This window comes from Arachis hypogaea, chromosome 4 (genome assembly GCF_003086295.3).
Source record: "Arachis hypogaea cultivar Tifrunner chromosome 4, arahy.Tifrunner.gnm2.J5K5, whole genome shotgun sequence".
In the NCBI taxonomy this organism is placed as follows: Eukaryota; Viridiplantae; Streptophyta; class Magnoliopsida; order Fabales; family Fabaceae; genus Arachis; species Arachis hypogaea.
Window position 1 is genome coordinate 127,336,431 of NC_092039.1, and position 14,270 is coordinate 127,350,700.

The 14,270-nt window shown below is 32.8% G+C and overlaps 1 protein-coding gene across 8 annotated transcripts; it reads right to left on the reverse strand.

Annotated features, from left to right (window-relative positions):
- Positions 1-4,801: 4,801 nt before the first annotated feature.
- On the reverse strand, positions 4,802-13,169 carry LOC112744860 (pentatricopeptide repeat-containing protein At3g12770-like). Of its 8 annotated transcripts, XM_072234123.1 has the most exons (8): positions 13,094-13,169; positions 10,966-11,859; positions 10,658-10,788; positions 10,211-10,467; positions 6,076-9,754; positions 5,598-5,814; positions 5,350-5,518; positions 4,802-5,092 (listed from the first exon to the last, which is right to left on the reverse strand). In XM_072234123.1, the coding sequence occupies exon 5, from the start codon at positions 9,585-9,587 to the stop codon at positions 7,395-7,397; it is 2,193 nt and encodes a 730-aa protein (XP_072090224.1). In that variant the 5' UTR covers positions 9,588-9,754; positions 10,211-10,467; positions 10,658-10,788; positions 10,966-11,859; positions 13,094-13,169; the 3' UTR covers positions 4,802-5,092; positions 5,350-5,518; positions 5,598-5,814; positions 6,076-7,394. The 8 variants fall into 8 exon arrangements, with proteins under 8 accessions (XP_072090224.1, XP_072090226.1, XP_072090227.1 ...); XM_072234125.1 differs by lacking the exons at positions 10,211-10,467; positions 13,094-13,169 and having other exon boundaries at positions 6,076-6,370; positions 7,327-9,754; positions 10,966-11,579; XM_072234126.1 differs by lacking the exons at positions 10,211-10,467; positions 13,094-13,169 and having other exon boundaries at positions 5,598-5,833; positions 6,076-6,370; positions 7,327-9,754; positions 10,966-11,579.
- Positions 13,170-14,270: the final 1,101 nt, after the last annotated feature.

Sequence of the window (14,270 nt, forward strand, 5' to 3'; positions counted from 1 at the left end):
GACACCCGCAGTTGTCCAAAATTCTGATATAACGCCAGAAGACGTTCAGGTACCTGAAAATTGTGAAAATGACGAGATCTCGATAAATTATGTCTTTACAGGAGAGAAATGAGACCGAAATAAGACAATTGTCAATGAAATATTTGCATATAATGTGGCATTAGATATCATGCATGAAAGTAAGGATCTTGAGCCAAGACCAGTCGAAGAATGTCGACAAAGAAGTGATTGGCCAAAATGGGAAGCAGCCATGAAGGCTGAATTAGACTCACTTGCAAAACGTGAAGTCTTTGGACCTGTAGTCCGTACACCTGCAGATGTAAAACCTGTTGGATACAAATGGGTATTTGTGAGAAAACGAAATGAGAAAAATGAAGTTGTGCGCTATAAAGCCCGACTTGTGGCACAAGGTTTTTCACAAAGGCCCGGTATAGATTATGAAGAAACGTATTCCCCAGTAGTGGATGCGATAACATTGCGTTATTTGGTCAGTTTATCTGCATATCATAAACTGCATATGCATTTAATGGATGTGGTAACAGCCTATTTATACGGCTCATTAGATCGGGATATCTATATGAAAGTCCCCGAAGGACTAAAGATATCTAAACCATCCAATGAATATTCGCAAGGGTTATACTCAGTCAAATTGCAAAGATCTTTATATGGTTTAAAGCAATCTGGACGAATGTGGTATAATCGTCTTACTGAGTATCTGGCCAAAAACGGTTTCAAGAATGATGATATCTGCCCGTGTGTTTTCATAAAGAAATCTGCATCTGGATTCATTATAATTGCTGTGTACGTTGATGATTTAAATATTATTGGGACTCCTGAAGAGATTCCAACAATTATAAAAACTCAAAAAGAAGAGTTTGAGATGAAAGATCTTGGAAAGACTAAGTTTTGTCTCGGCCTGCAGATCGAGCATATAAAAGGTGGGATCTTTATTCATCAAACAACATACACAGAAAGGATCTTGAAAAGATTCTATATGGATAAGTCACATCCATTAAGTACACCAATGATCGTAAGATCTTTGGATGTGAAAAAGGATCAATTCCGTCCTAAAGAAGAAAATGAAGATATCCTTGGTCCTGAAGTACCATATCTTAGTGCCATTGGAGCGCTAATGTATCTTGCTAATAATACGCGACCTGACATATCATTCGCGGTGAATTTACTAGCAAGGTATAGTTCCTCTCCAACCAGAAGACATTGGAGTGGAATCAAACAAATTTTTCGATATCTTCATGGAACGGTTGATATGGGATTGTTTTATCCCTATGAATCCAAGTCACAACTAGTTGGCTATGCAGATGCCGGATACTTGTCTGATCCACATAAAGGGAGATCTCAAACAGGATACCTGTTCACATATGGTGGTACAGCTATATCTTGGAGGTCCATAAAACAGACGATTGCTGCAACATCCTCTAATCATGCTGAAATACTAGCGATTCATGAAGCTAGTCGCGAGTGTTTTTGGCTGAGGAGTCTGATTCAATATATTCTATCATCATGTGGACTGATTGATCATAAGATAGCTCCAACTGTCCTGTTTGAAGATAATGCAGCATGCATTGCTCAACTTAAGGGTGGATACATCAAAGGTGATAGAACAAAGCATATTTCTCCCAAATTCTTCTTCACTCATGACCTTCAAAATCAAGGGACAATTGATGTCCAACAGATCCGTTCAAGTGACAATCTGGCAGATTTATTTACAAAGTCACTCCCAAAATCCTCCTTTGAAAGATTGGTACATGAGATTGGAATGCGCTGATTTCGAGACATTAAATGATGTCGGCAAGAGGGGGAGACTGTACTCTTTTTCCCTTGGTCAGGTTTTTTTCCCATTGGGTTTTTTCTTGACAAGGTTTTTAATGAGGCAGTCCCCATCACAAGGGATATTGTACTCTTTTTCCTTCACTAAGGTTTTTCCCACAAGGTTTTCCTTTAGTAAGGTTTTAATGAGGCAATAATCCTAAATGGGCATCCAAGGGGGAGTGTTGAGATAAGAATGGGACGTGGATGCCCATTCCCATGCAGTACTCACATTCTCAAAGAAGGAATAATAATTAATGAATGTTGAAATTGATCCCCCTCGTACATGTATAAATAGAGGCCTTTGCCTTCGAGAGAAATACAACAACAATAATAAACTCAAATACTCTTCTCTTTATATTTCTACTACAGTTCTTTCTCTTCTTTTATTTTATAAGTATTTTGAATTCTATTTTCTATTACTCTTTGCATATAATATTAATAGCAATATTAACCATCTTTATTATATTGAGATTGCAACAATAAACATATGCGATTCTCTCTCTCTTTATTTTTAATACTCCTTTCTATCTTTGTATATATATATACATTACAACATATAATATTATTATATATATATAAATTATTATTGAGCTAATTATTTTAATATTAGAGTCTTCTATTTATACATCTCTATTATATATATCTTTTATTTCACAACAACACACATAATATCAAATATAATAGTACTCAGTCACCAAAAAAAATATAATAGTACTCAACAAAATCTGACAAATTCTTAACTGTAAATTACTTTAAAAACCTTCAAAGAAAAGATTATTTTGAACTTTTATCTTTGGCTGCTCTAAATATATTTTGATTGTTGTCATCCCCTTCTCTATTTTCTTATCCCAATAATAACTGGTTGAATTAGCTTTTTGGAGTATGCTGGTTTTGAGGTTGAGCCATTCATAAATCATACTTCATCTCTCTCAGCAATAGTCTCCAAATGAACACAAACCATCCTTAAATATGAGGTGACTTTTTAAATTGACGTGGCTAAATATTTGGTTATTTTAAATTTTCATTTGATTGTAAAATATAATAATGTAAAACACTTATCATGAGTACAGAAAAAAAGTAAAACAAAAAAACTCATTAGACATAAGAATATGTCTTAAGGCCCCGTTTAAATAGGTTCATAAGTTATTTTTTTTTTTTTACTTTTAACTTATAAAAATGTGTAGTATTAATGTCTGGTATAATTTTCAAAATAAAATTGTAACTTTCTAAAAAACTATTTTGGTGCTTAAGGAGAAGTTAAAAAAATAACTTCTCTCATAATAAAAAATTTTTTATCACTTTTTTCTTAAAATAAGTACTTTTAGAACTAAAAAACCAAAAACAAAATAACTTATTTATAAGCTACTTTTAATATAAGCATTTATTGTTTAAGTTATTTCTTCAAAAGTAACTTAATTAAGTTGTTTACCCAAACTGGACCTTATTCTATTTGAATATACCAGGCTACTTAACCAGTAATTTTTTTTTAATGTAATTTGTGTATAACATTTGACAATAATAAGTATCAAACTATTTTAACTTTCCATTTTGATCACAAATTATGCTAATTAATTACATCAAAAATCCTGAAAATGTTTGATTCATCTGAGAAGTAGGAAATGTTTATGCAGAAATTAAAATGATGTAAAAAAGAACATTGTTCCAAGATTATTATGAAAGAACTACCAATGAGTCAATCACAATCTATATTGGGAATCTGAACATCTTAGCAAAAGTATAATAATAATCCTTCACCACCAAACTACGAAGCCACGTGTCATTTCAAATAGACATCCAAACTGAAGTAGCATTAGCATGTGCATGTCATGTGCCTTTGAGTTTGAGATGGCATGGCATGGCATTTTTTCCTTCTTAGAGTTATGCATCTCAAGATTCTAAAGCCAACCAACAAAAGGGGGGGGGGGGGGGGGAGGAACAGAACATTTGGAAACAAGATATGAAAATGTTTCTAATAATCTATATCTGAATCTAGACAAGTTAGATATTTTTCTTAGTAGACAGGGTACAAGAAAAGAAGAAAATTGAAATAAACTCAAGACAAAGTCCAACAACTAATATTTCAAATACTATCTTAAAAGTCAAACCATAAACTTTTGAAGTTGGGAAATACAAAGGGACAAAAAATACACATTCATTCCCACTTAATGTAACTTGCACAACTTCAAATGCCTGCTACTCAGCTATATACTTTAATTCTAGGCCTAGCTAAGTAGAGAATCAAAGTACTTCTCCAACATCTTCTTCAACCTCATTGCCACATCAACCATTGTAAAATCCCAAGTTATAATTTCCCTCTATATAATTTGATATAGTGCACAAGATCTGGAAAGTAAACGAGAACCCAAATAATCCACCTAAACAAAAATCAAGTTATGTAAACACAACATGTTGAGATAATAATAATTAACTATAATTATAACAAGAATAATTAGGGAAAAGGGAAAGAAGGAAAAAACCGCTATCGCCAATAAGAAGGAGCTTGATGAGGTAATCGTAAAGGGCACGTTCCCTAGCAGGTGGAGCTGCCATCTCTCTGTTTCTATACATTTTTAGACTTGTAATGAATTTAACTTAATTAGATGAAAACATATAGACATTATAACATCAAATATAATAGTATTCAACAAAATCTATGACAAATTATTAACTGTCAATTACTTTAAAAACCTTCAAAGACAAGATTATTTTAAACTTTTATCTTTGACAACTCAAGTATATTTTGGTGGTTGTCAATTTGTCTATCACCTTTTCTATTTTCTTATTCCAAGAATAACTGGTTGAATTAGCTTTAGGAGCATGCTGAGTATTCCTTAGTCAATGTGCATTGTTTCAAACAATCTCCGTGTAAGTATTGGATTTCAAATTCTAACAGTTAATTCAAACCATTGAACCCATCACCAAAATCCAAAGCCTCATAGAAATTCAAACAACCAACCAAGAAAAAAACAAATTTCAAAGAATTCCATCACCATAAACACCATTCCAATTGAATTCATGTGACAACATCAGCTGCATTTTCTTTCTCTCCGTGACAAACTGTAATCACAATTTAAAACCACCTATAACTATCTAAACCTATCATTATTATAGTAAAAAGTGTATAAGATACTTAATACAAAGTATTTTTTAGAATTGTTACTACCAAACATATCATTGTTGTAATGTCTTTCATACTTTTCTAGGGACTACTGGACCAGGCATCCTAGATCTCTTTCACCTTCCATCCGATTCACTGTTCATCCTACAGTTTCAAGAATAAGAATTAGACAATAAAATAAAAACCATAACAGGACACAAATGAAAAAAATAAAAAAACAATAAAATATTTACTAAGTTTATCTGACATACATAACAAATTGGCCCCACACAAGGTTAGAAAGAGCTTCCTAATAATATTTGTGTCATTGTTGGAGAGTTCCAAAGAGAATAAAATAAATAAATAAATAAATATAAAGTTCAAAAAAACAAGACAAATAATAAAAAGCAGTTGTTGCCTACATTTATTTGTCTCCATGGGAAGATTGGTACATGCTACTAAAATTAATTGGATGGAGAAAATATCCATAGTTATGAATTGCCTTTGCTTTATCTGCTTCTTTATCCTTTAATTCTTTTGCTTTCTTCCAGAATTCATTATAATTCTTGAGACTGCAAATCTCACAGCTCTCTAGCAAACATCAAGTGAAAGGTTCTTTAAATAATTTAAACAAAAAAAATTCTATATATATACATTCACATGAGAATACCTGAGTTATCAATAGAATCGCTATAAAAGTCACAAAATGGTATATGAATTTCCTCAAACTCATGAACTCGAGCATAGAAAATTCTAGGCTCGGCTGTCGAATGGGCAATTTTAGGCACAGCCTTTCAAAAGAGGTGGCGAAGAAAACCAAGATCACCGAAGCACATTATCCTGGTTTTGCCCATACTGACCAAACTTGAAATCTTGTACTCCTCTTCCTAAAAAACAAATATCTAACTAAAAAAAATTCGAATAAAAGTAATGTACTTTGAGAAAATCAATAGATTAAAAGCCTTATTATCTATGCTTTTATTATAATGATCCATTGCCAATACATGATAAGGATGCGTCTGTTTCAAAGAAAATAGATTCTCGGCTCTGTAGCACAAAACAATTACAGAAAAAGGATGTATAAAAAAACAAATTGACTAATTAATATTAATATATTTAAATAAAATAGATTATTATGATGCACTCACTCAGTTGGCTCATGAGTATGTGAACTAGGAGGAGATTTAAAATGGTACGAGTCAGGGATTTGGATATCTTTGTCATATAGTCCACTGGCGGGGAACGCCATAAGTCACTCATAACTAGGCACATAATAAGGGTCTCTGCTTCAAACAAAAGAGTATGAGATGTTCCCAACTAAACATAGAAGAGAAAGCCGAAAAAGACAAAGGGATCACTTGGGTTCTGAATCCATGTCAGAATTTTATGCCTTGAAGCCTGAAAACAATTACTACTTTAGAATTCTGAAAACGTACAACAAACCTGCAATAAAAGATACATTCATATTAACAAATTAAAACTTGAGAACTGATATCAATAAAAGCTTCAAACATTGCAATAATCTAATGTAAACAAATAGTTCAGAAATACATGGTTATAAGGTCAGAAACTAAAACTATATTTCTTTAAATGTTCATCCAAATATTTGTAATACAACACAGATTTTTTGTCCAGTACCAGAACAAAAGAAAGTAAAAAATTTAAGTGATGTGATGTTTTCATAAAAATTAACACCAAACCTTTAATTCCATGGTAAACACATATGCACAGAATCAATATATTTTATTATTGTTTTTGAAAAGCAAAATGTCTAGGTCAACATAAAGGGAACAAATCATAAACATAAAAAAGTGCATCATATGTTCCAGTGTAAAGACATACTTCTGCTGTTCTAGAGTGCCAACAGAATTCCCTCCTCTATGTTACATACTGAATTATCATAGAATTTCTAAATAGCAAATACCCCTTACAGATAAAATACCACAACTTCCAAATTTTATTCCATTCCATAGGATTAGGTGACTATCCCCAAACCCACTCCCCATTATCTTGATCAATTTAGCAAGAAAATAACATTCAGAGTCATATAGATCAATTCATTTGATATATATCGATAAATTCTTTTTCCTCTCGTATTTGTTTCATTCATGGACAGATTTTGCCAATAAATAGACTACACAATTTGAGTATTTGACAACCACATCTTAGCAACACACCACAAATATCATGAATCAAACCTTAGAAATGAAAACCCTAGAAATGAAGTAAGTAACACAAGAAAAAAACTAGAATATACAGATAACAATATTAAAATAAACGGAACAATTAAAATACACAGATAAAAAATGGTGAATGAAGAGAAATGAGTTAAAAAAATCCCAAAAATGGTGTCTTTTAGAGATCAAAGAAGAGAAGATCCAAATGGGTCCTGATGTTACGTTCTCTTTCTCTTTATCTTCTCTATGGTGTCTTGAGGTTGAGCCATTCATAAATCACTTCATCTCTCTCACCAATAGTCTCCACATGAACACAAACCATCCTTAAAATGATGAAACCTATTTGAATCCCTTACAATGATCTCTCTTTGAACAAGCTTTGATATAAGCTTTATTGCTGCATGACAGTTTATACATGCTCTAAGATTCTTTATGATTCTAAGCGTCGTTCCAGGAGCAGTACTAATTAGCCCATAAGCAATTGCAATCCTCTCACTATGAACACAAAGATTCTCCTCCTTCTCTTCATAATTCAGATCATGCAGAACAGAATCTGTATGAGGGACAAACCCAATCTCGTTCAACCTTTTCTCCAATCTCTGAAGCTCATTGAAGATTTCCTCGGTCCTTGGATGCGACTTGTCGCCTACATGAAATGCCTGCAGTTTCCCATTGATTTCAATTAAACTGAATCCAAGGTCTTTATTTAACCCTTTTTCCTTCATAAGAACACGAACACGTGCAACGCAATCCCACATACGCGAGGAAGCATAAAGATTAGAGAGTTGTACATAGTGTCCTGTGTTATAAGGATCCAATGAGAATAGCTTGTTTGCTGCATATTCTCCCATCATTACATGGCGATGGATCTTGCATGCACTCAGAAGTGCTCCCCAAACACTCACACCAGGTTCAATTGGCATTGTCATGACAAAAGCAAAAGCTCTGTCTAGATAACCTGCGCGCCCCAAGAGGTCAACCACACATGAATAATGCTCATTGCGAGGCTCAATTCCGAAGTCTCTCATGCAATGGAACAGCTCCCAACCCTGTTTTACAAGGCCAGAATGATTGCATGCTGTGAGAAGCCCGATAAAGGTGACATCATTTGGACAAACCCCTGCTTGTTTCATTGCTTGGTAAAGACAAATCGCTTCCCAGCCTTGACCGTGTAATCCATATCCCATAATCATTGCACTCCAGACAACAACATCCTTTTCAGATGTACGATCGAATACCCTGCGAGCAAATTCTACACTTCCACATTTTGCATACATGTCTATGAGGGTGGTGTTAACAAAGATGTCAGTTCTATATTTACTCGCAGTAACATAGTCATCCATCCATTGTGCTAATTCAACGGAACCAACTTGTGCACAAGCTAAGACTGCAGATCTAACAGTGACAGAATCTGGTCGTATATTTCTTCTGATCATGTCGTGAAATAATTGTACTGCTTCCTCGGCATGACCATTTTTTGCATAACCAGATATCATTGCATTCCACATAATCACATTATTCGTCTCCATTTGATCAAAAAAAGATCTTGCAATTGTCACCTGACCACATTTTGCATACAATGCTATAAGCGAAATATGCAAATCGGGCTCATCTTCAAGACCCATTTTGATGACACAACCATGAAGAGATCTTCCTTGCTCCAGGTCATCCACATCAGTATAAGCCCTCAGAATGCTTACCAGAGCAATCCAATCTGGTTTCACATCGGTTTTTCTCATTTGATCAAACAATCTCAAAGCTTCCATAGCTTCCCCATTCTGCGCATATCCAGAAATGATCGAAGTCCATGAAACAATAGTTCTATCACACAACCTATTAAACACTACTCTTGCATTACCAATTTGACCACATTTAGCATACAACGCCAAAAGGCCATTCTGCACAAACACATCCAAAACAAACCCATATCTGAACACCTGACCATGAACTAACCGGCTCAAACCGAAATCCGATAACTCAGTACAAGCTTTGAGCACATAAGGAAAAGTGTAGCAATCTGGATGCACCCCTGCCGATCTCATCCGGCTATACATTTCAAGGCTCTCCCTAAACATGTTGCTTCTCGAATAACTCCTAATAATAGCATTCCACATAAACACATCCGGATGGCAAAATTCATCGAACACCTTGCGTGCATAACAAACTTCTCCAATATTTGAACTTCCATTAACAAGTTTTGTCATGAGAAACCCCTTATGCTGCAACCCCGAGACATATAACTGGCAATGTATCTGATTCAATTGGTTCCTGTGTGTTGAATTATCAATAAGAGAAGCATAGAAAGAGTCCGAATTGAAGCTAGGATCAATCTTAACACAAGGTTCTTCGAAGGCAAGTGCAGGTGAAGAACAAAAATGTTTGAGAAAATTGAGGAAGAACAAGCATTTGGGTATTTCAAAAGATTTAAACTTTTGGTAATTTGTAGCAATAACACACGATGATTGCTGAAACTGAGACACCATAGCCAACAAGTTCTTCGTTCTTGGTTACCACACTGCCAACCCATTACCCACACCATAAATAGCCACCGTGACCACACAGACGCCGCCGCAAGAGTAACGGCACAAGTCTTCACGGTGTCCACCGTATGACCTCTCTTCGCGCTACCATCTCCAGTTCTCCACCGTGTCTGATATGTTTCAGAACCAAATATGTTTCAGAACCAAACCGGTAATTGACAAGGTCATACAACTGGGTAACCAAATCACTTGTTCAACAATAATTACTTAAAAAGTAAGCTTGTTTATTGATATTATATAATTTTAGATAGCTATTTAGAAAAAGAAAACAGAAGAAAATAAAATATTTAATTTCTAGGACAATTTTATTTAATAAGTAGAAGAATTTGTTGAGTTATAGGATTTTTTTAAATAAAATAAAAAAAAAATTATTATTTACTCAGAACCTACTTTTTAATTTTAATTTTTTAATATGTACTCTGAAAACGATAATAATAATAATCGTCATTATTAATCTTTTAATTCTTTTTAAATTTGATATTTATGAAGAATTATATTGGAGTTTGCCTCCAATAAAAGTTAAAACTTGAACCCGGGTATAATTGTCAAGGAAACACATGACATACCACTCAACCAAGCCTCTAACACAAGGTTTTTCTTTCTACTTTGGAGTTTTGGGTGGACTTTCGGGTGGTTCCAAATTGGGATTTGGGAGTAGTACTTTATTGGCCGAATAGTTGTTCACCTCCGGCCCAAATAAAGTGACAAAAATGTGAACAATCGAACCAAGTTTTACAGCTCTCAGCAGCAGTATTATTCATAGATCACGCTGAAAATCTTCTCACAGCCTCAAACTCTAAAATAGCGGCCACCTTGCCTTTAGCTGCGGAAGCCTTAGCGGTTAGAGAAGCACTAATAATAGCAAGGAACTTTCAATTGGAAAGAATTATTTTGGAATCTGACAGTTTGATTCTCATCCAAGCTCTAAAATCAAAGGCATCAATTGCAGAAATTCAAGTTATTTTGGATGACATTTTGGATTTAGCACGACATATCTCAAATTGTGGGTTTACCTGAGTTCCTAGAGACGGGAATGCCTTAGCGCATGAAGTAGCCAAGCTTTCAGCCGGCGGTTCTCTTCAACAGGATTGGGTGCAAGCCGCAAACCATGGCGAACATTTTGAAAAGAGAGAACGACATGTCACTGCAAATGGCAAACAGATCATGAGCATGTAATTTGTTTTGGATTGGCTGTGAATCAATTGAATCAGAAAGGAATTTATTTTGTTTGTAGGTTGAAAGTTTGAGGGTAATTTGGTTATGCATTTTGGGACTTCCATCCTGGGGAGACGGTGATACAGCATGTTTGCTGGTTCATTACCTTCCTTGTTTGAATTTGGGTGTTCTGACGCTGTTCCAAAGAGTGAGAGAAGACTTGATAGATCGGTAGCATTAAGGGAAGAAGGCTGAGTTTCATTGAGTCACAATCCATCTTCGATTCTGTCTGATCTGTGGCAGTGGGTCCGCATGCATCCCAAGGTAATGTGGCCACGAAGATTGGTGTTCCTGATGTGGGTCAGCTGCGGTTACAGCTTCGGCAACCTATCGAGATCGCAACTTGAGCTGCTGAGTGCTGGAGGGTGTTCACGGAGACGTCCTTGCTGTGGCTTCGGAAGGAAAAGCTCTGTTGTAGGCTTCATCTTTAAGGTTCAGCTTCAATGATGGGCGACGGGTTTCTGCTACACTGACGAGGGTTCTTCAAGTTCTTGCCGGCGAGCACAAAGAGCTTTGATACTATGCACAATTTCCATTTATTCATGTGACTGGAAGTTGCTAGGAGAAAGCTGCTGCAAGGAGGGAGCTCCACTCTCGACTAACTTAGGCGCAGGGTTGATTTCTTATTAGGCTGGGATTGGAATTTTTTGGGTCTGGGCCCTTTTGGCCTGGATCTGACCAAAAAAAACAAGTTTTACAGCTCCAAACTCATTTTAATCAAAGTCAGTGTCTGAACTCTGAACTATTAAAGTAGTTGAAGGTTTCCTCATCTGTGTTGTAACCTGTAATGAAGACCCGCATGGTACTTTGGAGTCTCTCATTAGGTCCAACTCAACCCAAATACTGGTAATAAGTGTGGTAGTCAGCATAGATTTTGAGTAAGTCATAAACTGGCCCATACTTGTATATGTATTGGAAAGTTTCCCTTAACAATTATCTTATTGGTCATCCCTTCATCATATAGTAATAGCATTCCTGAAAGCCCAATTTTAAGCTGAGGCTGAAAATAAAATAAAAACATTATATGTGTTTGTTTCAATTTTTTTTAAATTAATGTAATAAAAGGCTAATTAAAAGAATAATTTAAATGATTAAAAGTCTCAACTTTAAATGAGATTTGGAACCGAGTGCATTTTGGCAGTGGAATTGTTGTTGTAATCTCTAAATATTGATTCTAGCTTTCACAACACCTATCAATGCATGTTGCATACATGACACTTAAAAAAAATGTTAAATAATATAATTATAACATAAATAATATTTTTTTAAAAAAATCACCTTTCTAAAGCAAAGAATTTATACTTACATACAGAAAATTTATTAAGAATTTGATTTTTTCTCGTAATCGCTTCTGCAGCATAAGTTTCAGTACATCATAGATGGATAATGAAAGAAATTCATAGTGCTATGAAACTACAAAATTATACTTAAAGTTGATTCAAATATAATAATTAACTGTATCAAATCACCTAAATTATTATTTTTTTATCAACAATAGATATAAATTTACTTGTTGTAATTTTGTAGTGGGAGTACATAATATATAAAATATAATAACTCAATAAATATTTTTTAAGAAATTTTTTATTCTCTTTAAATTGAGAAGAACTAAAAAATATTTGTTAATTTATTACACTTTATATACTATGTACTTCTTATGTACTCCTATTAAAAAATTGACAAATAAACTTACATCTATTATTGATAACTAAGTAATAAATTTATTAACAAAAACTACACAAATAAACAAATTAAAATAAAATAAAATAATATATAAAATTTTAAATAAACAAAACAAATTATATTCTAATATAAATCTGAAAAAATACGACATCAACAAAAAACTTGAATAAGTTAAAATAATCAAAGATAAAAAACAATTATTAACTCAACAACTTAACAATTTTTTTTATTTGAAAATTTTTATGAAATTTCCATTTGAAAACTTTTCTAAAATTTTTTAATGAAAATTGTGTAGAGATTGACAACACAACAAAAATTTTGAATTAGACTAATTGAAAAAATGAAACTTAAGGAATAAGTCATGGAAATAATGCAACTCATGCAAATCATCAGAAAGCTCGAATTATACTAACATTAAAACTGATTCTAATAATCAAAATAAGAAATAATTATAAATTTAATAACAATTTAAATTAGACTCTGACTCCAAAAAAAATTCAAAAACCAAACAACAACAAAACAAATGCATAACTCATGAAGTAGAAGCCTACCTGAGGATGAGCTTGAGATGACTACAAGAACTTCAAGAAGATGTTAACTGTGTGACACTGCCTTTTCTTTGCAATTTGGGGAGTGGAGGGAGAATTGCATAATAAATTAATAATAATATATAGTTAAATAATATAATTATAACATAAATAATATTTTTTTTCAAAAAAATCACCTTTCTAGAACAAAGAATTTATACTTACATATAAAAAATTTATTAAGATTTTGATTTCGTCTCGTAATCACTTTCGGCAGCATAAGTTCTCAGAACATTGTAGATGGATAATGAAAAAAATCCATAGTGCTATGAAACTATAAAATTATATTTAAAGTTTATTCAAATATAATAATTAACAGTATCAAATCACTTAAATTATTTTTTTATCAACAATAAATGTAAGTTTACTTGTTGTAATTTTTTAGTAGGAGTACATAGTATATAAAGTGTAATAACTCAATAAATATTTTTTAAAAAAATTTTCATTCTCTTCAAAATGAGAAAAATTAAAAAATATTTGTTGAATTATTACTTTTTATATACTATGTACTCCTTATGTACTCACACTAAAAAATTATAACAAATAAACTTACATCTACTGATAAAAAAATAATTTAAATAACAAATCTACTAACAAAAACTACACAAATAAACAAATTAAAATAAAATAATATATAAAATTATAAATAAACAAAAAAATCATATTCTAATATAAATATGAAAAAATACGACATCAATAAAAAACTTGAAAAAGTTAAAATAATAAAAAAAAGAAACAATTATTAACTCAACAACTTAACAAATTTTTTTATTTGAAAAGTTTCATGAAATTTCTATTTGAAAACTTTTCTAAAATTTTTTAATAGAAATGGTGTAGAGATGGGCAACACAACAGAAAGTTCGAATTAGACTAATAAAAAAAATGCAACTCATGAGATAAGTTATAGAAATAATGTAACTCATGCAAATCATCAGAAAGTTCGAATTATACTAACGTTAAAGTTAATTCCAATAATCAAAATAAGAAACTATTATAAATTCAACAACAATTTAAATTAGATTCTGATTTCAAAAGAAAACTCCAAAAAAATTCAAGAACCAAATAACAACGAAACAAATGCATAACTCATGGAGTAGAGGCATACCTGAAGATGAGCTTGAAATGACTACAAAAACTTCAA